This window comes from Gastrolobium bilobum, unplaced genomic scaffold (genome assembly GCF_033153095.1).
Source record: "Gastrolobium bilobum isolate Gb01-03AN ecotype WA unplaced genomic scaffold, APGP_CSIRO_Gbil_v1 utg1102, whole genome shotgun sequence".
Classification (NCBI taxonomy): domain Eukaryota; kingdom Viridiplantae; phylum Streptophyta; class Magnoliopsida; order Fabales; family Fabaceae; genus Gastrolobium; species Gastrolobium bilobum.
Window position 1 is genome coordinate 241,248 of NW_026897493.1, and position 25,488 is coordinate 266,735.

The following is a 25,488-nucleotide window of genomic DNA, read 5'->3' on the forward strand; positions in this document are numbered from 1 at the left end:
CTTGATAAACTCCTCACGAAATCCAAAGCTCCCTCAAAGGTCAAGTCTTTTATTTGGACTGTAGGGCTTAATAGAATAATTACTAACAAGTTGCAAGTTTGTAAGCTGCATAAGGCTCTTGGCCCTGATATGCGTGTAATGGGTGGTGTATGCTCAGAATCAACAGCGTATCTGTTTTGTTGTCAGCAGTTTCTTTATGGAAATGGTGAATGTTGTGTGTGTCCTACTCCTAGGTCCCTAGTTGAATTCTTGGTGATTAGCTTTCATGGCTTAGGTAGAAGTAAAGAGGCTAACTTTTTGTGGCAATGTGCAGCATATTACTGTGTTAGAAAATACAATATGAAATCATTAATATGACATTCACCTATCAACTTAAGCTTTTAGTTAAAATTGTTCTTTACATGGTATTAAAGTCTTTTAAGACCAAGTGATCACGACTTCAATCCTCATCGCCCCAATTCTATTAATACATAATTAAATTGTGGACTATATTAGCAGAGATAAGCGGATTTGTGCATTATCCACCCTTTAAGCCCAATAGACTCTTATATGAGGGGACATGTTAGAGAAATATAATATAAAACCATTAATGTGATCTTCACCTAATAACTTAAACTTTTGGGTTGAAATGATTATATACTATACACTTTAGTGCATTTAGTTGAGAGTAACTCTTGTATTTTTGAAGAGGTTTCAATGGCACGACACTTGATTTGGGATACAATTAGGTCTTTGACTTCTATCTAGCATAAGGCACATGTCCTTTCTAATAGGGTCTCACTATCAAATGAGTTGAGGGGTTGGGTAACTTTGTTCTATTAATTTTCTCTCTCTCTCTCTCTCTCTTTGTACATTTATCAAGGAGGATTCCTTGATCACCCTTCTCTTTGTAATTTTCAGCCCTCCATCTTAATGACTTTTTTCTTTTTCTTTTTTTTCTCAAAAGTATAAAAGTAAAACAAGTTTTTGATAGAAAAAGAAATTCGATAGGAAAGAAGAGATTTACAAAGAGTTAACCCTGCAGTCATCCATTCAAACATGTATTAATCACAAAATGGAGTAAAAAATACCTAACTACCCCTTCTATGCTAAGATTGTTTCTCACCTTATAGGACAATATTTTTTCCCAAGAAGACGTATCATTCTCCTTAGGCAAGTTCTGTAATATAAATTTTCCAGCGTTCCACAATTTGTTTGTGAAGGCCTTGTTGGAGGTCAACCGCTCAGAGGATAAATTAAGGTCCTGAAAGAAGGAAAGGTATCACAGCATAGTCTTTAATAAGCAGACGAACTTCCTTATGGAATAAATATTAACTAACAGAGAGCCCACTGTTAGAACACAGCAAAACAAACCTGGCCAGCTGTTCCTAAAGCTAGTGTGAAACGTAAAGCATCTGTCCCAAATTCTTTGATTGTGTCTAGGGGGTCTATTACATTTCCCAATGTTTTAGACATTTTCCTCCCCTGAAAATAATACAATTGTTACACAATCAGTCAACAGACATGGCATAAGTTTGAAGCAGGGGGTAAATTACTAACAAAACCCTAGATCAAAATCGTACGAGGTAAGATTTGATATGAGTTTGTCACTCATTTATGCTCTAACAAAAAAATCTATCAAAAGGCTATTTTTTTGTAAACTACAATTAGAATTTCAATCAATAGGACGTGTTGAATTTATACCTTAAAATAGTACATCATTTTAATGATATGATATTTAAGAATGGTTGTCCTACAGTGTTTCTTTATTTTACTTCCAACTGTAATTTTAGATCGCTGGTGTAACATTTTTTTTACGCTTATCAGATATTAATCCAAATTATAACATCTTAAAACTTAATCAATAAATAAATAAAAATCTTAGAATAACAGGTTATTTTTAAACAAAGAATCAAGAAAAACAAGAGGAGAAAATTACATAATTTATAATATTTGTTCCTAAGGCTCTTTTTGGATGACTGGAAACTCAAAGTTTCAAAATTTGTAAAGCACATATTTTTTTGACTGTAATGACGTTAACAATAACTATAAGAACCATTTCAATTCAAAAACTTAAATTATTAGGTGAGGCTACATTAATAGTTTTATATTATATGTTTCTAACATCCCCTTCATGCAAGAGCTCATTGGGCTTGAGAAATGAATAATGCACAGACCCCTCCTACCTATGCTTAGAAAATCCACAATATTTAATTATTTATTAATAAAATGGGGGACGGTGAGAATCAAACTCGTAATCACTTAGTTACGAAGGTTCTAATACCATAAAAAGAACCATTTCAACCAAAAAATTAAGTAATTTCGTGAGGTTACATTAATGGTATTTATATTATATTTCTCTAATATGCTCCCTCACACAAGAGCCCGTTGGGGCTTGAAGGGTGGATAATGCACAGGCCTCTCCTATCTATGCTTAGAAATTCTCTAACAAATAAATAAATAAAATTACAAAATCTCAACCGGGGCCTGTTCATTTAAAAGTTGACTCATGAACATTATTCCAAATACTCAGATTTCAGAACCTCTATGTCACTAATAAAAACAATTTGTTTTTCTAATGAGCAAATATTATGTGAAAACCAGATCAGGGTCCTCTGTATTCAGAAACTGAAAATAACATCTATTAGGGACAAAAAAGTTCAAAAGGTAATGATTATCTTCAAGTCAGGACGCCAAGTCATAAATTGATTCAACTTTCTTTTAACAGTTTTAAAGCTAATGCATACGCTGCCTAGTTCTTACAGAAGGGAATAAAGATTATAATACAATTAATTGATGTCAGACAATTTTTTCTTATTTCACCTAAATGGAAAAATCCTGTATTAAACAAGAGAAGAAGTCGAAATGAAGCAAATGCATAATTGCAAGCTAAGCCCTAAAAGATTAGAGAGCTATAGGGCTTCGCTAGTTTACTAACTGAACAAAACCAAGGCCTATAATTACACTTATGTCTTACAACAACATTATCAAGAGGGTTGCGCAAATTCTCAACTAAGTTTTGCATATTTAAAAGTAAAATGGAGGCATATCACATGTCAAGTCTCAACAAATCCATATGCCTTATGAAGGAACAACATCAAGTTTGTAATGTCGGAAGAGTTTAAGCTATGTAAAATACAAGATTCACCCAATGATAAAGCAGCCGAAAGCAGTTTGGCTGATATCATTATAACTTCAAAATACGTATAAAAAGTGAAGTCACCTGTGAATCCCTGATGAGTCCATGCAAATATACATAAGAAAATGGAACAGTCCCGGTGAACTCAATCCCCATCATCACCATTCTTGCCACCCAAAAGAATAATATGTCATGCCTGCAAAAAGTTAAAAAGCAACATCACTTTTGAGAGCTTCTGCGAAGGAGAGAATTCACAAAGGAAAATGGATTGCAATATGAAATTAAATTGAATAAAACCAATACATACTCAAGGTGACAATAGATATATCATACAAGCATAAGCAACAATATTATTCACATGGAACCAATAATAGAACAGTTTCCTTCTCATATAAGATATACGAACAATTTTTTTTTTAAATATAATATATGAACAATAAATATATTTTGTGTCTCTCATTTAATTATTCATTTGCCAAGTAAAGTTATTCACAAAAATATCAATGCAAATTCTTTACTAGTCACTAACTATTTATATATTAACCCTAGAGAATGAACTACGTGGACTCTTCATCCAGAGCAACCAAATGCTCCCATTTGAATCATCTGTCTCACTACAGCATGATCCATCACTAGGTGAGAGAGAGACTGACATATGAGGAAAGAGCATCAACAAAAGACAGCAAAGTCTCACTAAAACACAACTAAGTTTGATTTAGGGTCTGATACCCTTCCATAACCATTTTAACTGGTTCCAAGAGAGTATCACAGTACGGTTGACTGATAAAGAAAGAGAAGATACTTCAATATGTACGTACAACATTTTTAGTATTAATCCCTTCGTCATTTGCAGGACACGGCAAAGTCAGTTTACTTATTTACTTTCATCACAAAATTGTGAAATCTTTATCAATTTATCAATAACATGAGGATTATTTTTTTAAATTTACAGGCAATGGATCTCCTGTAGCTTTAGGGTCTCTCCGTTTTTTACCTTCAAAGTAAAATTAATTTACTGCTGTCCCGAATTCAAATTCTGGAAAAACATTAAAAATTAAAAAATATACTGAGACTAAGATGATTTTTGTTTGCTTCTTGGTTTTTCATTTTCAGTGGATATATTTTCAATATATTTACAAAAATGTCACGTAGTTGTCATTTTGTTTTCTGCTTTCAAAATGTTGTAGAGGAAATACTGAAAACAAAGAAATGTTTTCACCATTTCTTTCACAAAATTTTGAAAACAAAAATTAGAATGAAAACAAAGTGGCATTTTGTAATTATAATGAAAACATATTAACTAAAATGAAACAGAAAACAAATCAAATACCCCCTAATCTAGGTTGCATACTTGATATGAGAAAACTTACTAATGTCTCCCAAAATAAACTTAGTCTATGCACTGTTTCTGGTCTGACAATAACTATAAAACGAAAACCAAAGTAGAAATCCCCTCTTAATCTAATGGGATCTCCTCAACCTCATATAAAGGAGATAACAACACATCTAAAACCAGTATAGGGAATATAATAATTCAAATATCAACAGCTAAAACAGTACAGAAAATCTTCATTGTCATCAAGGATCAGAAGCACACAGGTAAGCACATACCCGGTTTCAAGCACTGTAGTTGGATAGAACCGCTTAAAATCCTCTGCACACAAATCTGGCCATCCAAGTGTACTAAAAGGCCATAGCGCACTGATAAAATATATAAGAATCTAGAGTTAGTCCTTACAATTGACCCAAAATGAAAAAAAAAAGAAATCCAACATGCCATGTAGATCAGGTTTCAGCCACATTTCATCTTTACATGTAAACATTTGAGAACAGATACAACACACTAACAATTTTAAGATTTTCCACAAAAAATACATATAATATTTTTAACGAATGATTTGGGTAGCAGCAACACAATTAATATGTGCTGGATGACTTGGTTAGAAAATAGAAATTTCAGAAAATAGGAAACACAATAAGCAAAACATGCTTCCAAAGATATTTTGAAAACTATTCACAAAACAAATTTTAAAATGGTAAATCTAAAAGAACACCAAAATATTATAAGTTAAGGCATTCATTTCTAGGTTAGAAATGCCTCTACCTTAAACATGCTTCCAAAAGATTTCAAAAATTCTTCGAAAATGTATATAAGGGAATAGAAAACATTAAAAAATACAACTGGGTATTTGTTTTCTTTCCCACGCTTTATCAACTGTAATCTCATTAACAAAAATGATTTCGAACTTCAAAGTTTTAGACAGATCACGCTGATGTATAATGCTAGTACAATTTTTACCCCAAAAACAAAATTACGTAGACATGTTAAAACAATGATATGGAGAAAATTTTTAAAAACACAATTTAAATAAATTTCACCTATTAGGCTTTCAAAATACATGCTTAGCTCAAACACATTTTTATTGTTGACCAAAAAAAAAACGAAATTAACTAAGATAAACATCAACATCACCTATATCTCAAACCAGTTAGGGTTGGCGATCAATAGGTCCAAATAAAAAGCAAAAACAAATTGAGAGAAAAGAAAATTATGAGAGAAGAAATGAATAAATACAAGAAAAAGGTCGTCTAGAACACGGAAAATAACAGGTCTATCCCTACACAATACTAATAGCTTTCCTCCTACTTCGTCCTAAGATAAATTGTACATCAATTTATTTCTCACTTTCTTAAGTCTTGTTTTATTATTTTCCCCTAAATAAGTTTCAGCTGACCTCTTCCTCTCTTAATGTCATGCTCTTGGTAACAAATTTTGTTCTTATGAGAGCATCTAGGAGGATTCGAAGAATATAACCAAACTGTTGAGATAAATAAAACCATTAATGTAGCCTCATCCAACAGCTTAAACTTTTGGATTGAATTGGTTCTTCACATGGTATCAGAGCCTCGGTGTACCAGGTTCAATCTACCGCCCCCACTTTCTTTCTAGTGGAATTTCTTTCTTCGCACAGGTAGGTGGGCCTGTGCATTGTCTACTGTAGAAAATCAGAATTCAAATTCAAATATTTTTCCGTTTTTATTTATTAGGAATAATTAAGATTAATTAGGATTGATTGTTTTTTATTTCCTATTAGTTAGGATTAATTGTAATTAATTAGAATTAATTGTGATTAGGTTTAGTGAGTCATAGCTGAGTCATTCTTATGATTGTGATTAGGTTTGGTGAGTCGTAGCTGAGTCATGCTTAGCTATTTTTTCTTGTATAAATACTCCTTATTCCTCATGTAAATATTTCAATATCGATATACTGAAAACCTTTTTCAATATGGTATCAGAGCAGGTTGGTCCTGAGAAAACTCAGCCACCACAACCACCTTCAAACCGGCGGCACAACGCCGGAAAACTCAACCTCCAACCATTATTAAGGTTATTTTCCCTTCCTACAAAGTCCCAAGAGCAAAGTAAGGCTACCAATCACTGTAGAAGGCAAAATCCTAGCTTTCCACCGCCATCAGCCACCGTCAGCAGCCGTCGAAAAATTTTTCCGGCGACATTTCCGACCAAGATCCGCACCATTCGAAACAGAAGGAGCCGATCTACAAGTTTCAAGAAGGACCATCGGATTCTGCTGAGCCACGCGCCCCCACGCGCTAGAGCAAGGACGGAGCGTCCGCCCTACGCGTTACCACACGCAGCCATGTTGATTGAAAGTAAATTTCCATCCAGCAATGTTGCTCAACAAGGTATAGCGTTCCATGTTGATAATAGTAGTCGATGGAATCTTGATTCAGGGGCTTCAGATCATATGACAGGTAATGCAACCTTATTTTGTTTTTATACCCCTTACTATCAACAATCACGAATAAGAACAGCAGATGGCAGCTTCTCTACTATTGTTGGAAAATGATCCATTAAACTTTCTGAACACATTACTTTGAACTCAGTCCTTCATGTTCCCTCTCTTACTTGTAACCTTATCTCTATCAGCAAACTTACGTCTGAGTTACATTGTGTTGCCAAGTTTTCTGTCAATGCTTGTGTTTTCCAGGAACAGGACTCGGGGCTGATGATTGGCAGTGCTAGAGAGGAAGAAGGACTTTATTATTTAGAAAAAGATTCTTATGAAGGAAAAAATTTTGTGAACCACTCGGTATGTTTGTCTGATGATTGTAATGATGTTTTGTTGTGGCATCATCGGTTAGGACACCCAAATTTCATTTATCTTCAGAAGTTGTTCCCAAGCTTATTTATCAATAAAAATCCCAGTTCTTTTTCTTGTGATATTTGTCAGCTTGCAAAACATTCTCGTGTTTCTTATCCTCCTAGAGTCCATCATGATTCTTCTCCATTTACCTTGATTCATAGTGATATATGGGGTCCAGCCCGTGAAAAAAATATCTCTGGTGCTCGTTGGTTTATATTTCATAGATGATCACTCTAGGGTATGTTGGGTATACCTTCTAAAGGATAAGTCTGACGCTGCATCCATTTTTAAAAACTTTCATGTTATGGTTCAAACTCAGTTCCAGACCTCTATCCAAATTCTTCGAACTGACAATGGTACTGAATATTTTAATTCTGTTCTTGGAAACTATCTCAGCCAGCATGGTATTCTTCATCAAAGTTCTTGTCCTAACACCCCTTAACAAAATGGGGTGGCTGAAAGAAAAAATAGACATCTCCTTGAAGTTGCTCGAGCTCTTATGTTTACCATGCATGTCCCTAAATATTTGTGGAGGGAAGCTGTCTTGACTGCAGCATACCTCATCAATCGGATGCCTTCTCGTGTCCTAAATTTTCAATCTCCTTTATCTTGTCTTACCCACACATTTCCTTCTTTCCGGGCTCATTCTTCCCTTCCTCCCAAGTTGTTTGGCTGTGTGGCTTTTGTACATATTCCTCCCCATCAAAGGTCCAAGCTCGATCCTAAGTCCATTAAATGTGTCACTTGAATATAAAATAATAGAAGAATAATATGTTGTGTATTGATCTGTGTCAGAGAGTTACAATATATAGAGACCCTAATGGGCTTAAGTGAAAGGCCCAAACCTAATCCTAATACAGTCAGAATATTTACGGATAAGACGGAATCCAATCATATCTAATCATATCTAATTATATCATATCTAATATTCTAACACTCCCCCTCAAGCTGGTGCGTATATATTATGAGCACCAAGCTTGTTACAAATGTATTCAACCCGAGGACCTCTAAGAGCTTTAGTGAAAACATCTGCTAGTTGATCAGAGGAGTTGACGAAAGCAGTCTTGATTTCTCCTGACTGAATCTTTTCTCGAATGAAGTGACAATCAATCTCTATATGTTTGGTCCTCTCATGAAAGACAGGATTAGAGGATATATGTAGCGCAGCTTGATTATCACAGATGAGTGTCATGGGTTGTTTCTGTTCACAAAGATGAAGCTCCTGAATCAACTGCTTTAACCAGACTAACTCACAGGTAGCATTTGCCATTGCACGATACTCAGCTTCTGCACTAGATCGAGCAACAACAGGTCGTTTCTTGCTCTTCCACGAAATTAAGTTTCCTCCAAAGAAGACACAATAGCCAGAAGTAGAGCGCCTGTCCGAGGGTGATCCTGCCCAATCAGCATCTGAGTAACCACAAATTTCTGTATTTCCCTGATCTGAATACAACAAACCTTTTCCTGGTGCTCCTTTGATGTATCGGAGGATCCTCACAGCAGCATCCCAATGTGAATCACAAGGGGAATCAAGAAACTGACTAGCCGTACTAACAGCGAAAGAAATATCTGGCCTAGTCACAGTAAGATAGTTGAGCTTCCCAATTAGCCTCCGATAACGTCCAGGATCAGATAACGGCTCCCCCTGTCCGGGCAATAACTTGACATTAGGATCCATAGGTGTATCAACTGGTTTACTCCCCAACATACCAGTTTCTTCTAGGATATCCAGGGCATATTTCCTTTGACAGATAGAAATGCCCTGTCTGGATTGCGCCACCTCAATTCCCAAGAAGTAACGCAGCTTCCCAAGGTCCTTTGTTTGAAATGTACTAAACAAATGCTGTTTTAACTGACGAATTTCGTCTTGATCACTTCCGGTGAGAATAATGTCGTCAACATAGACTAACAAATAGATACACTTATCAGGAGATGTAATCCTACAAAACACAGAATGGTCAACTTTACTGCGGATTAAGCCAAACGCCTGAACAGCAGAACTGAAGCGACTGAACCATGCTCGAGGAGACTGCTTGAGACCATATAAGGATTTCCGAAGACGACACACCTTTCCAGACTCCCCCTGAGCAACAAAACCAGGTGGTTGCTCCATGTAAACTTCTCCTCCCTATATATTCTAACAGTGTCTTCATAGGATATCCTCCTAACCAAAAGGGCTACAAGTGTTACTCATCTTCACTTCGTAAGGTCTTTGTTTCTATGGATGTCACATTTGATGAGAGACAATCTTTTTTTCCTTCGACTTCTCTTCGGGGGGAGTCTATTGGGGTTGATGAAGATAAGTCTTGGAAACCAAATGATTCTGTTGTTTTGCCTTTGCCGTTGGAGACAGGGGGAGTCATTATGCAAAAGACAGGGGGAGTTAATGTGTCAGATAATGGAGATCCTCCCGGAAAATGGGGAAAGTTTTACCTCAGGCGAGAATCACCTTAGGAGCCTCTAGACTGCCAGGATTCTGACTCGAGTCTTAGTTCCAGCAAGACTGATACAGCCAATCTAGATGTGCCTATTGCTCTCCGAAAAGGTACTAGATCTTGTACTGCTCATCCTATTTCTCATCATATCACATATGAAAAGTTGTCCCCAGGTTTTCGTGCTTTCAACACTATGTTAGACAGTACAAAAATACCAAAAAAATATCCAAGAAGCACTTGATGATCCAAAATGGAGGAATGCAGTCTTTGAAAAAATGGATGCACTCAACAAAAATGGAACTTGGGAGTCTGTAGCATTACCTAGAGGAAAGAAAACAGTAGGTTGCAAGTGGGTGTTCACAATAAAGTTTAATGCAGATAATAGCATCAACAAGTATAAGGTCAGACTGGTTGCTAAGGGATTCACTCAAACTCATGGGATAGACTATCAAGAGACATTTGCCCTTGTTGCCAAGCTTAATACTATCCGAGTTCTTTTATCACTTGCTGCAAATCTTGGTTGGCCCTTGCAACAATTAGATGTAAAGAATGCTTTCTTGAATGGTGATCTACATGAAGAAGTTTATATGGATCCACCACCTGGTTTTGAAAAAGGAGACGATTCAGTATGCAAGTTGAAAAAGTCTCTCTATGGTCTTAAACAATCTCCTAGAGAGTGGTTTGAGAAGTTTACTCAAGCTGTTAAGGGAAGAGGATTCCTCCAAGCTCAGACTGATCACACTTTATTTTTAAAACACTCTAATGGTGGTAAAATTGCTATTCTCATTGTTTATGTTGATGACATAATTGTCACATGTAATGATTGTGAGGAGATAAGCTCTTTGAAGAAATGTTTAGCTAATCAGTTTGAACTGAAGGATCTTGGATCTCTCAAATATTTCCTAGGCATGGAAGTTGCTCGAAGTAAGGCAGGAATTTCTTTAACTCAGAAGAAATATATTCTAGACCTGTTACAAGAAACAGGAATGCTTGGGTGCAAGCCAGCAGAGACTCCAGTTGAACCCAATATTAAATTGGGAATCGAAGATGGGAAAGAAGTTGACAAAGAGCAGTATCAGAGATTGGTGGGGAAGTTGATCTACTTATCTCACACTCGGCCTGATATTGCATTTGCAGTTAGCATGGTTAGTCAATTCATGCATTCTACTAAGGAAAAACACCTGAGTGCAGTTTATAGAATTCTGAAGTACCTCAAAAACACCCCTGGTCGAGGATTGTTCTTTAAAAGGGGACACAAGAGGATGATTGAAATATATACAGATGCAGATTGGGCTGGCTCTGCATTGGACCGAAGATCCACTTCAGGATATTGCACCTATATTTGGGGAAATCTTGTGATCTGGAGAAGTAAGAAACAAACAGTTGTTGCCCGGAGCAGTGCAGAAGCAGAATTTCAGGCTCTAGCCCATGGTATTTGTGAAGGAATTTGGTTAAGAAGACTCCTTGAGGAATTAAAGATCTTTTTTTCCCCACCTGTCAGAGTGTATTGTGATAATAAGGCTGCTATCAGTATTGCTCAAAATCCAGTTCACCATGACAGAACAAAACATGTGGAGGTTGATCGTCACTTTATCAAAGAAAAAATAGATGATGGAAGTGTATGTATAGTGTATATTCCTACCAAAGAGCAGATTGCAGATATTCTCACTAAGGGCCTACACCGGCCAGCCTTTGAAGACTTGATTGGCAAGTTGGGAATGATCAACATTTACCTCCCAACTTGAGGGGGAGTGTAGAAAATCAGAATTCAAATTCAAATATTTTTCCGTTTTTATTTATTAGGAATAATTAAGATTAATTAGGATTGATTGTTTTTTATTTCCTATTAGTTAGGATTAATTGTAATTAATTAGAATTAATTGTGATTAGGTTTAGTGAGTCATAGCTGAGTCATTCTTATGATTGTGATTAGGTTTGGTGAGTCATAGCTGAGTCATGCTTAGCTATTTTTTCTTGTATAAATACTCCTCATTCCTCATGTAATTATTTCAATATCGATATACTGAAAACCTTTTTCAATATCTACCCTTCAAGTTCAGTGGGCTCTCGTGTGAGGGGACGTGTTGAGATATATAAAACTATTAATGTAACCTCACCTAACAGCTTAAACTTTTGGGTTGAATTGATTCTTTACACAAATCATCTCTTTATCTATGTTCTATCATCTTTTCAGCAACGGGTACTACTCCAACCTTTTGTCAAATATTTTTATTCCTCATTTTATCCATCCTAGTATGACCACGCATTTACCTTAACATCCTAATTCCGCTCTTCCTATATTATGCTTTGTTACTTATGTGTTGGCCAACATTCAACTCAAATTAATAAAGATTGTTAGAGAGATATAATATAAAACCATTAATGTATCATTCACCTTAAAATCTTAAGCTTTTGGTTTTATTGATTGCTTTACATAGTATTAGAGCCTTAGTGACTCAGTGATCACAAGTTCGATCCTCACCCCTATTCTATTAAAAATAATAATAATTAAATATTGTGGAACTTCTTAGCTCATGTAGGCAGGTCTGATGCATTGTCTATCCTTCAAGTCAAATGGACTCTTGTGTGAGGGGGCGTTTTAGAGAAATATAATATGAAATCTGTTGTAAATAATTGTATTTGTTTATTTCTTTATTTATTTATTATTCTAGAATCTTCTTTGGGCTTAGCCCATTAGGTTATTTAGTCTCTTTAAATAGAGAGCAATTGTACAGATGTAATATACAATTTTATCAATAAGATTATCTCTTTTTCAACTTGGTATCAGAGCTCTCGATCCTGAGGGCTCTGCTTCTGCAACTGTCGCCTTTAGAGCGAAATCCTATTTGTTTGCCTCTCGCTGCTACCAGAAATTTTTTAGGGACCTTTTGGACCAAGAGGACTACTGATTGACTCCGTTTTTCCAGATCTATCAATTCACAGACGTTTTCCAAAATAAAAAATCCGTTCACGCGTCACTGTTCATCGATACTGTTCACGCGTCACTGTTCATTAGCACTGTTCACGCAAAAAAAAAAAAAAAGGTTCCAGGACAGAACTGCTCGTTTTTTTGTCTCCTCTTTCTAGATCTGTGTTTTTTTGTTCGGTCAGACATCATTTGGATTTGCGTTTCTGTGATTTTCACCTTAATATTATGGCGGGATCAAATGGTGCATCTTCAGGATTTATTTCTATTCGCCGAGATGAGTTGGAGCGGATTCAAACTATGCTTGATTCTTTGAGTAAGCCATCTAGTACTAGTACTACTATGACTGGTATGAGCTCCACTACTCATTCTTTTCTTACTTCTTGTACTGATTTTAAACATTCTTGGATTATCGATTCTGGTGCTACTGATCATATGGCTTGTTGTGCTGACTCATTTCTTTCTTATAACCCTACTATTGGCACCCATACAATAGCTGTAGCTGATGGCTCACATACACCAGTTGTGGGTTCTGATAACATATATTTACAGCCTTCCTTACCTCTCCAAAATGTTCTTTATGTTCCCAAACTCTCCATTAATCTTCTTTCTATCCATAAAATTACCCAAGATTTGAATTGCACTGTAACTTTCTTCCCTACTCACTGTGTTTTTCAGGATCTCGCCACAGGGAAGACGATTGGGGATGCTAAGGAGCAAGGTGGGCTGTACTATCTGGTGCTAGAATCTTCTGCAAAGTATGCTAAGGATCACACCTTATTGACTCAGTCTCAGTCTACTACCGACTCTTTGATTTGGCTCCATCATAAACGCTTGGGGCATCCTCCATTTCGTTTGCTTAAGTATTTATTTCCATCGTTATTTTTATCCAAGTCTGTTGAGTGTTTTCATTGTGATGTTTGTGAGTTTGTTAAACACCATCATGTCTCTTTTCCTTCTAGTACCATTAAAAGTGTTGAGCCTTTTAATCTTATTCATTCTGATGTTTGGGGTCCTTCTAAAGTTCCTCATGCTTTTGGTAATAAATGATCTGTTACTTTCATTGATGATTGCACTCGTGTAACCTTTATTTAATGCATGAAAAATCTGAAGTACCATAGTTATTCTTTCGATTTAATAAAATGATTGACACCCAATTTGGTAAAAGAATTAAAAGACTAAGGTCTGATGATAAGAACCTTGGGATGCACCACCCCAAAAGCTAGCTCAAAGAGTGGAAGTGCTCAAGGCCTTATAAACCCCATATTCGTTGCCCATACAACCAATGTGGGACTCCAAGTCCCATACCTTACAAATGGGTCCTAACATTCCACTACGCTCCACAGTCCCGGCGCTCACACGAGCTGGATTTGCGCTAGTCTTTTACTAACCCCGAGCGAACACTGCACTGCCGACGTCACCACCCGCGCCGCTCGATTGCAACCGGGAGACATAGTGGAAGGCTCTGATACCATTTGATAAGAACCTTGGGATGCACCACCCCAAAAGCTAGCTCAAAGAGTGAGAGTGTTCAAGGCCTTATAAACCCTACATTAGTTGCCCATACAACCAATTTGAGACTCCAAGTCCCATACCTTACAAATGGGTCCTAACATCCGAAAACGGTACCGAATATGTCAATCAGCGTCTTTCCAAATTCATCCAAGATCAAGGCATGATTCATGAACTTACTTGTGTGGACACCACTCAACAAAATGGAGTTGCTGAGAGGAAGAATCGTCATCTTCTTGAAGTTGCTCATGCCTTACTTTTTCAGAATCATGTACCCAAGTGCTACTGGGAGATGCCATTCTTACTGCAGCTTTCTTAATCAACCGCTTGCCCTCTCGGGTCCTTGACAATGTAAGTCCTATTCACTCAATGACTTCATTATTTCCCTCTGTTTCCTCTATGCAGAGTCTTCAGCCATAAGTGCTTGGGTGTGTTGTCTTTGTCCATGTTCATAAACATTTTCCCAGTAAGTTGGATCCTAGGGCTCTCAATTGTATCTTCCTTGGTTATGCCCCTGATAAAAAGGCTACAAGTGTTATCATCCTGCTAGTCGAAAATTCTGTCTCAATGGATGTCACATTTCATGAATCTGAGTCCTTTTTCCAAGTCCTCATCTTCAGAGGGAGAGCAGTTCTTCAGTAGATTCATCACCTTTTATCTTTGAGTCTGGACCTTCCATGTCTTCTCCTACACCTCTTCCTCTTGTTTCTGATTCTTCTGTGTCTAACCCATCTAATACACCGAAAATACGGAGGATTGTGACACTTGAGTTGGTATATCACAGGAGAAAGCAGCCCACACTGCTTCACCAGCAATCTCAATCGTCTGAACCACTGGTAAGTCCTGAATCTCTTGTTTCTGATCCTAATATTATTACTTCTCCTGTTTTTGAATCTAGTATTGTTGTCTCTAATGATTTGCCTGTTGCTTCTGATAGCTTACCCAGTACCTCTGATGACTTACCTATTGCCTTAAGAAAAAGGAAAAGATCTTGTACCCAACACCCTATCTCTCATTTTGTCTCTTCCACTAGCCTTTCTGTGTACGACAAAAGCTTTATTTTAGCATTATATTCTATCTCAATCCTAAAATTAGTACATGAAGCGTTAAAAGATGAGAATTGAGCTCGAGCCATGCAAGATGAGATGAATGCCTTGGAGAAAAATAAAACATGGGAGGTTGTTGATAGACCTGATGGAAAGAAAGCAGTTGGGTGCAGATGGGTTTATGCCTTGAAATATAATTCTGATGGTACTCTTGAGAGATATAAGGCTGGGTTAGTTGCCAAGGGTTACACTCAGACATATGACATTGATTATGAAGAAAATTTTGCCCCAATTGCAAAGATGAATACTGTGAGAGCGATATGAATCAATTTGATGTGAAGAATGTTTTCCTTAATGGTGAGTTAGAAGAAGAAGTCTACATGGAAATCTCACCTGGCTTTGGCTCTATGGATGGAGGAAATAAAGTTTGCAAGTTAAAAAGGCCTTCTATGGATTGAAACAGTCTCCTCGTGCCTGGTTTGAGAGATTTACTAAGGTTATGCTGGCCTTAGGATATAAACAGAGTCAAGGAGATCACACATTATTCTTCAAGCACTTCCAATATGGGAAGCTAACTGTGCTCCTTGTATATGTTGATGATATTATAACAAGTGATGATATTACGGAGAAACATTTTCTACAAGCACGGCTAGCCTCTGAGTTTAAAATTAAAGATCTTGGGAGATTGAAATATTTCCTAGGGATAGAGGTAGCTCATTCAAAGGAAAGAATTTTTATCAGTCAGAGGAAATATGTCATTGATCTTCTTAAAGCAGCAGGAAAACTTGGGTGTAAACCCTCTAGTACTCCTATTGAGCAGAATCACAAGATGAGTTATAAAGAGGAGAGTCCTCCAGTAGATAAAGGACAATATCAACAGTTAGTTGGGAGACTGATATATTTGGCTCATACTAGACCAGATCTTGCTTATGTTGTCAGTATTGTAAGTCAGTTCATGCATAATCCAAAAGAAAAACACATGCAGGCGGTGGAGAGAATTCTTCAGTATCTTAAAGCCACTCCTGGTAAAGGACTGTTGTTTCGACGTAATGGCAATCTCTCATTAGAAGTTTATACCGATGCTGATTATGCTGGATCCGTAACTGATCGTCGATCTACCACTGGTTATTGTATGTTTCTTTGCGGTAACCTAGTGACATGGAGGAGTAAGAAGCAAAACGCGGTTGCCAGATCAAGTGCTGAGGCTGAATTTTGAGCTATGGCTCAAGGCGTTTGTAAATTATTGTGGTTGAGAATTATACTTGGTGATCTTAAAATTATATGTCAAGGACCTATAAAGTTGTTTTGTGATAATAAGTCCGCCATTTGTATAGATCATAATCCAGTTCAACATGATCGGACTAAGCACAATGAGGTCGACCGCCATTTTATCAAAGAGAAGCTTAATAGCGGGTTGATCACCACTCCATACATCCCTTCTGGACGTCAATTAGTTGATATTCTAACAAAGGGACTTCCCACAGAAAGGTTTCAAGAGCCTACTAGCAAGCTGAGAATGATAAATATCTATTCCTCAGCTTGAGGGAGAGTGTTGTAAATAATTGTATTTGTTTATTTCTTTATTTATTATTCTAGAATCTTCTTTGGGCTTAGCCAATTAGGTTATTTAGTCTCTTTAAATAGAGAGCAATTGTACAGATGTAACATATAATTTTATCAATAAGATTATCGCTTTTTCAACTAAACCATTAATATAACCTTCACCTAAAAGCTTATGCTTTTGGGTTGAATTGGTTGCATTACAAATATCAACGTCAACATCAACACCTTATCCCAAATTAATTGGGATCGGTGATAGATGAATCCAAATGAAAGATACGAAGGGATATAAATAAAAATAAATAAAATAATAATAACATATATAAAAATTAAAGTAAAAGTAAAATAAAAGGGGTGTAGAAATAAATAAATAAAATAAAATAATAAAGAAAAATAAAAAAGTAAACAGATAGGGAAGGGGAAAAGAGATAAAGGAAAAGAAGGGGAAAAGAATAAAAGGGGGGAAAATGAAGAGGAAAAGGACTAAAAAGGGACCATCTGGAACATAGGAATAACAATGGGTCTAACCCTCAACAATGCTAATAGTTTTTCTCCATTCTGTCCTAAAGCACACTGTCCGCCAATCTATATCCCACTCCATTACAAATATGAAAAGATAAAACTGGAAGATAAGGAATCCTTCATTACATAAGAACAAGAAACAAAATAACATAGACAAAAGAAGAAATCAATGTAGCAAAGTTGCCCAATCCCTCAACATGTGTGTGTTAGGAAACCTAATTAAAAACATTTCTTAAAAGATTAAACTAATCTTTGAAGCAGAGGTCAAAGAACAAGCTAAGGTACAGCCAGTAAAGAGAAAACATATAGGGAAATTTATGCCATTTATTACATATAGAAAGAAAACACAAGAAATTTAAAGAGATGTCTCTGTTGACTTCAATCATATGTCATTAGGTAATAGGAAATACGGAGCACAAAAAGAACAATAGAAAAAGAAAAAAAAAATGTCAATCTATCTACCAAAAGACACAGCAGCTCTAGTACCATAAATTTAATATATCATGCTTTACACTTGATCCATACACGCCAAATGGATGCCAAAATCATCTGTTGTGTGGGTCATTCTTATGCAAATACTAAATGAGCCTCTGTTGGAAAATTATATTCACAGCTACTAGTTAGTCGTATGACATCATTTTCATTTCTAGTCTGTAAAACAAGATGCTCATGTAGGTGCATCTCAAATGGAAAGAGATGTCCAAAATAAAATACCTTGAAAACCAAGTGTCAAGAACATCAGGATCCTGATATATCTCTACTCGCTTTCCATATTTCTTGTGAGCTTTCTCAAGTGCTTCGTCAGCATTCCTAGCAACTATATAGTCCTCTTCATTGTCTTTTCCAACAATGTACCAAACAGGTATCCGGTGTCCCCACCATAGTTGTCGGCTTATACACCAATCCTTAATGTTGGAAAGCCAATGATTGTAAATCTGCCGAGAACAAAAAGTACTTTCAATTACTTTTTTGATACAAAAAAATTTATTAGTGAAAAGAGAAAGAAAGTACACAGGTGAGGATATGGTATCCTCAAAAACATAATACCAAAAAAAAATAAAAAAAAAATATAAACAAGTGCAGGAAGGCTGCACATTGGAAATGGTGATATAAAATGAGATAAAATAGAAGAAAGAGAAAGAAATTGCAAATAGTGAGCAAGCTCGATGGCAAAAACACAGAAAAAGTAGGTTAAACAGAGAATGGCGATTGATAAGAGAGAAATTTTCCTTTCTTATTGTAATTATCAAAATAACAAAATATTCAACTTCTTACAATAAGGATCTTAAATACCCTTTTCTAGACTAATTACAAAATAATTTAAAATCCTAAAAATAAGGAAAGTATCTAAAAATAACGATAATTGATTATAATAAACTTATTATCCAATAATTCCAAATTCAAAAAACGTCTCAAATTTTAGCCCTCAAAACAGGCCAAATTTGTTGCTTTCCAACTTTTGCCCAACAAATTACAATCAGATCTCCTACTTAATTTAAATTGGTTGCAATTTGCAAGATTTTCAAGTGATACTTCTTTGAACGCGTGGACCATGCTTAATGCACCATAAATCTGTTAAGAGACCGGATTTTTTGAATCAACCAATTAAGTGCTTGGTGGGGAATGCTTGATGGGTCAACTCCAGATGCATCAATGCTTAGAGAGAAGCTCTGAATATTTTCTGTTATTTTCACATCGTGAATATTGCATGAGTCTTTAATAGACTCTACAACTGTAGCTAATTGACTCAGTGACAGATACAACTAACTAGATAACTAACTACCATAACTGACTGACAGTAACAGTAACAGCTAACTAAGTAAGATTTGTTACGTGCATGTGTTACTCTAACAAATGGAAACTCCCATGAAGCACCCATGATCAGATTTTTGGCCTCATGTTTTTACCAAAATCTTTTAAGTGAACCAGCAAAAACTGCTCCAAGGAAGAATGACAGACCCAACGCTCACCGAAAACCTAAACAAGATGGTTCGGAAGGAAGGTATTCGTCTAACAATGCAAGACTGCCATTGTTTCTGAGGTTGATTTACGCATGACTCGTGTCAGGAGGAGTCATTTGTGTTTAACCAGTCATGCACTGCTGTCCAAACAAAAGATTTAAAAACCTTAGAAGGAGCTTTGGATTTCCAAACCGTTTTTTCATGCAGGAAAATTTGGAACTTGGGGGAATGAAGGAAAAGAATTGGTTCACTTCCCTATCACTCGGATTTTTACTGAAATGCAAGTTACCGTTTAAGTGAGGGCCCTGAATGAATAGAATATTAAGCTTTTTATGGGGGTGTTATAAGGGTGGGTAGAGAGATCAGGCAGACGAGGAAAAGCCTCAACGAAGGAAGAAATTTCTACACAAGCATTTTTATCATTTTGAATTCTCATAATTAGTTAGATTTGTTTTGTAGTCTGTTTGAAGTTTGTTTTATCTTAGAGCTTATTTTATCAGTTTGTTGATTAGGATTCTGTTTCCTAATTTTTAGGATTTTATCTTATCTTCTGAAGATATGATTACTAAGTTGGTTGTGAAGTCATCTATCTATATATCAGTGTACCCTTTAACAAGATCTGATATTCAGAGAAAATAAAAGAACAGTTCTCAAATTCTAAATTTCTTTATAGTATCAGAGCATGTCACAAATTTGATTCTCTCCCCCCTCCCACTTCTAGTAGAATTAAATAAAAGCACAAAAAATAAACCAAAAATTAGGCCTGTGCAACATCCACGCTTCAAGTCCAAAGGGCTCTTGCGTGAAGGGGTGCGAGAGAGAAAATTTTCCGGTGGCAGCGAGAGACAAACAAATAGAGTTCCGCTCTAAAGGCGGCAGTCGCGAAAGCATTGCCCTCAGAATCAAGAGCTCTGATACCAACTTGAAAAATGGAAGAAAAATATATTATTGAATTGTAATTACAACTGTACAAAGGGATCTCTATTTAAAGAGACTAACTTACCTATTCGGCTAAGCCCAAAGAAGATTCTAGAATACAACAATAAATAATAAATAAAATAATAATTATTTACAACACAATTGAAACCTTATTGTTAATAAAATAAAGTGGACAATGCAAACATCTTCTACTCCAAGACTTTATTTGTTTCTCTACGCCGGATAAAAATTTCAGAATGAGCAAATCATAGAGATAACTAAAGTTAGCTTACACTGAAAAAGCCAATGTAAAGGTAATCAGCTGTATGCGTGTATGTCTATCCGTTAAGCTCTCTTACTCAGCAATAGATAATATGATGTTAATCTACAGTATGCATGAAACAGTGGATGTGTATGTCTAAAAACGAACATGACAAACCTTCTCAAATCTTTCCGGAATTATGGTCAACTCTCCTTTTTCAACTGCTTGAAGAGCTTTCTCAGCAAGAGGCTCCATACTTACAAACCACTGCTTACTAACAAGTGGCTCTATTACCTGATTGAAACATGAAGAAAACCTCCCAGTGGGAGAATCAAATAGCAGAACAAATCAGTGGCAGAACACAGAGTCATAATTTTCAAAATTAACTAAGAAAATACTATCTCACTTCTCCACCACGCTGAGATCTAGGAACTCGTAAAGTGTGTGGTTCCTTTTTCACAGCTAATTTTGTCTCCTCAAGTTCTGCCCATAGTTTCTTTCGAGCCTCAAATCGATCAAGGCCACTAGTATTACAAATTCGGTTTCCACATATTAGCCACAACAATATATGGTAAATCTTCAACAGCTTAATAAGATATTCCCACAAATACCTGTACAAGCCAGCAACATCATTTAGTGTCCCATCCTTGTTCATGACATTAAGTATTGGTAGACCAAGTTTTCGAGCAAGTAGGTAGTCATTATGATCATGTCCTGGACTAATTTTCAATATTCCGGTTCCAAACTCTTTATCAACATGCTGCGACACACAACACCGATGGCGAAAATAGTCGATCAATTACATGAAATTCACATTAGAATTATCCTTGAAATAATGGTTGCAAAATCATTTGTGGCAAAAAAGCAACACTCTAAAAATATATTAAAACATGTAACAAGGAAATATTATAGACACAAGCAGAAGTATTAGAAAGTAGTATCTTTAGGACAGAGATTATTATTGGGCTGGGATTGTACTAATTCTATTACACTTCCACTAGACTTTCATTAACCTAGAATTGTTGGTGAAAAAAGTGTTTTGCTACACAACTATTCACTGATTTATACAGTATTTATAATAAAGAAAATAATTTATCACAGGGCTAATTACATCCTAACAATCAGTCAATCAGAGATGAATAGATAATCTACAAAATACATATTTTACATATGCCTAAATCAAAAATCAGTAGAAATACACATACAGAATAACAAGTTAAAGAATCCCGTTCATAGATTTTCCTCTCTTCTTTTCTTATCTCTTGAAAGTGTTTTATGAGAAGGAAAACTAACACATAGTATGGATATAGGAAAAGTTGACTGCAACTTATAGTAGAGATCCAGATTGGCAAGATTAGTTAAAGAAAAGACCTTCAGCAATTGCAGTCAGTAGTCATTCCACCAAAAAACAAAACAAAACAGTTGCATGGAAATGGGGTCAACAAATATTATGCATTGATTTTTAATTTTTAATGTAATTTAGGCTAAGGAGTATTATTTAGTTATTATTAGTAATTCTAAGGTCATAAAATTAGAGAATACTTATGGGATTGGGAAAGTTCTTGGAGATAGTTTTCTTGCCGGTCAACTATTATTTCAATTTCATACTCAGTGGGTTATACAGTATAGCGTATACTATAAGGATACTGTTGTAAATAATATTGTATTATTTAGATTACCCTAGAAGTTTTTTTGGACTGAGCCCATTAGGTCATTTAGTCTATTTAAATACAGAGCTCTTGTACAGTTATTTACACAATTCAATAATACAATCTTGCTTCCGCGACCGCCGCCTTTAGTGTGGAACCCTTTTTTCTTTTTCCGGTCTCCTCCCCACCACAATTGGCCGCAAGAAAATTTTTTCAAGGACCTTTTGGACCGACAACACCATCATTTGACTCGTTTTTTGAGATCTTTCATCCTACAGCGGTTTGTTTCGTGACCAACTGAAGCCCCTAATACCTAGAAAACTCCTCAACCACACCTACAGTTTCCAGCCGCCCCCTTTTCTGGCCATTGAAAAGTCCTCAACTCCCAATAAAAGAGACTCGCTATTCTTTTGAAGGTCCGCAAGTACCCAATGTCCCCCAATAAAAGTATCATGAAACTCTTTCAAAAGAACAAGGATAAACCTTGAGGTCTTTGGAAGGACCAGTCTCCCATTGTATAACAGCCTGCCCCTTTGGATGGAGAAACCTTTGTGCATAGTAGGATCCACAATTAAGTCTTGAACAATTCCTCTAAGCCTCACATTTGAGTGAACTTCAACATCTAACTCAGTTAATTGTGGTAATTCTAACTGTGTTAATGAAGAAAATTGCATCCTCCCAGATAAACCATTTGCCACAGAATTCTCCTTCCCAGGTTAATATAAAACCTCAAAATAAAACCCCAATAATTTTAGGGGTATGTTTTTCTCATGTTACATGAGATAACATACCCCTCCTACTCATACATCAAAAGTCGTGCTAGCTTTTTTTTATTTTTTTATTTTTTTTTTAAAGAGTAGGTCCCACATATTTTGAGTCTATGGCATGAGATAGCAAGTCTCATGCAACATGAGACTTGTATTTCCCATAATTTTAAGGTCCATTATTGTTGCTCTTCACCAAAAACCTTTTGCTCCAACAAGAACTTGAGGCTCCTTAGACTGGTCTTAACAATGAAGTGTCTGCCAATTAGGTAATGTTGCAATTATTGGACAACGAATACAATTGCCATAAGTTCCTTTTCATAAACTGTAAAGAACCAATTCAACCCAAAAGCTTAAGCTATTAAGTGAAGGCCCATCAATGGTTTATATACTTCTCTAACATGCCCCTTCACAAGAGAGCTCATTGGGCTTAAAAGGTGGATGGTGCATCAGGCCCAGCCTACCTGTGCTAAGAAATTTCACAAAGAAAATGGGGGGCGGCGAGGATCGAACTAGGGATGAATTGGTTCTTTACATGGTATCAGAGCTCTCAATTCTGAGGGCTCTGCTTCCGACACTGCCACCTTTAGAGCGGAACTCTATTTGTTTGCCTCTTGCCGCCACCGGAAAATTTTCCGGGGACCTTTTGGACCGAAAGGACCTTTGTTTGACTCTTTTTTCTTCGAACTTTTTACTGTTCATCGCGCATTGTTCACCGGAACTGATCATCGCCGGAGTCAGAAGTTGTTTGGGTGTGCGTTTGGTTGATCTTGTTTTTTTTTTTACTTTTTCTTTGCGTTATAGTCGATTTCGACAGTGATTCGACTCTAACACAGCCTCCATTTGTCTCTCCATATGTGAATATTCGGCAAGGGGAGTTGGAGCAGCTTAAGGCCTCTATTGATAATCTGTGTAAGCCATCTGACAGTTCTTTGATCTTGTCTGGTAAGAACATACGTTTTACATCTCTTCTTACTTCTTGCACTGATGTTAAAACCTAATGGATTTTGGATTCTGGTGCAACTGATCATATGACTTGTCTTGCTGAATCTTTTCTTTCTTATCATCCTACTGTTCGTAGTCATACTATAGCCGTAGTCGATGATCCCATAATTCAGTTATTGGTTCTGGTAACATTCAAATTCAACCTTCCTTGTTTCTTCAAAATGTTCTTTATGTTCCTCAGCTTTCCACTAATCTTATCTCCACTCAAAAGCTTACAACCGATTTGAATTGTTCTATCACTTTTTTCCCTTCTCATTGTGTTATTCAGGATTTTACCACGAGGAAGACAACTGGAGTTGCGAAAGAGCAGGGCGGGTTGTATTATCTCCTTCCAGAACATGCTACAAATGATACCAAAAATCAGCTATTGATGGCGCGTCATCCTTCTACGACAGAGTCTATGATTTGGCAGCCACCATTTAGTCTATTGAAGTCAATGTTTCCTTCTCTGCTTCTAAATCAGTCAGTTGAGATCTTTCATTGTGATGTTTGTGAATTTGCAAAACACCATCTACTGTCCTTTCCTTCTCATGCTATCAAAAGCATTGAAACATTTTCCTCTGATTCATTCTGATATTTGGGGCCCTTCTAAAGTGCAAACCTCCCAATAAACTCCCAATATTCCACTATGCCCTCACCCAAAACACACCCCTCCTATTTAACTAACAACCCTCTCATTATTCCCTACTCCTTTCTATTATCCACGTCAGCAATTGAAGCATGAAGTTTTTGCCCATCATGGTTTGTTTCAACTTCCAGAATATTCCCCTCCTTTTCTACTAACAAACTCGCAGGGATTGGGGATTTCTTGTATTTCTTCCTCGCATAACTTTTAGGGACCTATCAGAGTACATCAATACAATAAAGCCTTTGAACACCTATGAGTCCTTGAAAATTCCCACGGGCCTGAACACCAAACCAAGACGTCGAAAACAACCCTAACATGTGGATTTATATATTCTCTTCTTATTTTCTAGCAAACAATTTTATTAAGAAACTATTAAGAGTAAGACATGAAATCCAAGTACAGTTAAATATTACGTATTCTTTATACAAACTGAATTTTTAATAACAAATCAAAAGCAAATAACATAATCTGTATCCCAGCACTACAACAATCATTAGAAAGATAGACCAGTTGAACAAATTGGAACTTTTATAACCTTGTCAGAAAGGATAGGAACATGACGGCCAAATGTATTAGGCACAATTGCCATCTGACCAATATACTTGGAATAACGATCATCCTGCAATTCAGTGAACAATACAAGATGTTAGGCATTCTTTCCCCATAATTTCCACTGGTGTTTCTTCTCATTTCTATGGTAATAATGATCCTCTGACATCACTTACCTACACCAATAACACCCCCAACTACCCTCTCTAAATGGAACCGAAATTGTTGTTGGTGGCATTGAACAAGCACAACCATGCCTCTCAATACCCATAACATATTCCAATGTTTCAATTGTTATACTAAACATAGGGGAATTTTGAAATTTTATATATCCTATACCCCAAATATTTTAGATAATTGGAACTTAGGATTCCTTATACCAAATACCTTGAAGGAAGAATCTAATTTATTTTATTCATCTCTTCCCATGTATCAAATTTCTGTTAAAATATGTTTATACTCATACAC

The 25,488-nt window shown here is 36.3% G+C and overlaps 1 protein-coding gene across 2 annotated transcripts in view; it reads right to left on the reverse strand.

The window, feature by feature from the left end:
• Positions 1 to 25,488, reverse strand: part of LOC133307379 (valine--tRNA ligase, chloroplastic/mitochondrial 2) — a 57,760-nt gene that overhangs the window by 5,030 nt on the left and 27,242 nt on the right. For both annotated transcript variants that reach the window (XR_009751029.1, XM_061507881.1), the window contains exons 11-19: positions 25,007 to 25,090; positions 21,037 to 21,185; positions 20,832 to 20,949; positions 20,603 to 20,719; positions 17,999 to 18,219; positions 4,730 to 4,819; positions 3,203 to 3,314; positions 1,354 to 1,464; positions 1,106 to 1,243 (exon numbers count right to left, since the gene is read on the reverse strand). Coding sequence is in view for 1 of the 2 variants with exons in the window: in XM_061507881.1 (XP_061363865.1) it covers positions 1,106 to 1,243; positions 1,354 to 1,464; positions 3,203 to 3,314; positions 4,730 to 4,819; positions 17,999 to 18,219; positions 20,603 to 20,719; positions 20,832 to 20,949; positions 21,037 to 21,185; positions 25,007 to 25,090 (1,140 nt within the window). In the remaining variant the exon portion in view is untranslated. The remainder of the gene's footprint in view (positions 1 to 1,105; positions 1,244 to 1,353; positions 1,465 to 3,202; positions 3,315 to 4,729; positions 4,820 to 17,998; positions 18,220 to 20,602; positions 20,720 to 20,831; positions 20,950 to 21,036; positions 21,186 to 25,006; positions 25,091 to 25,488) is intronic.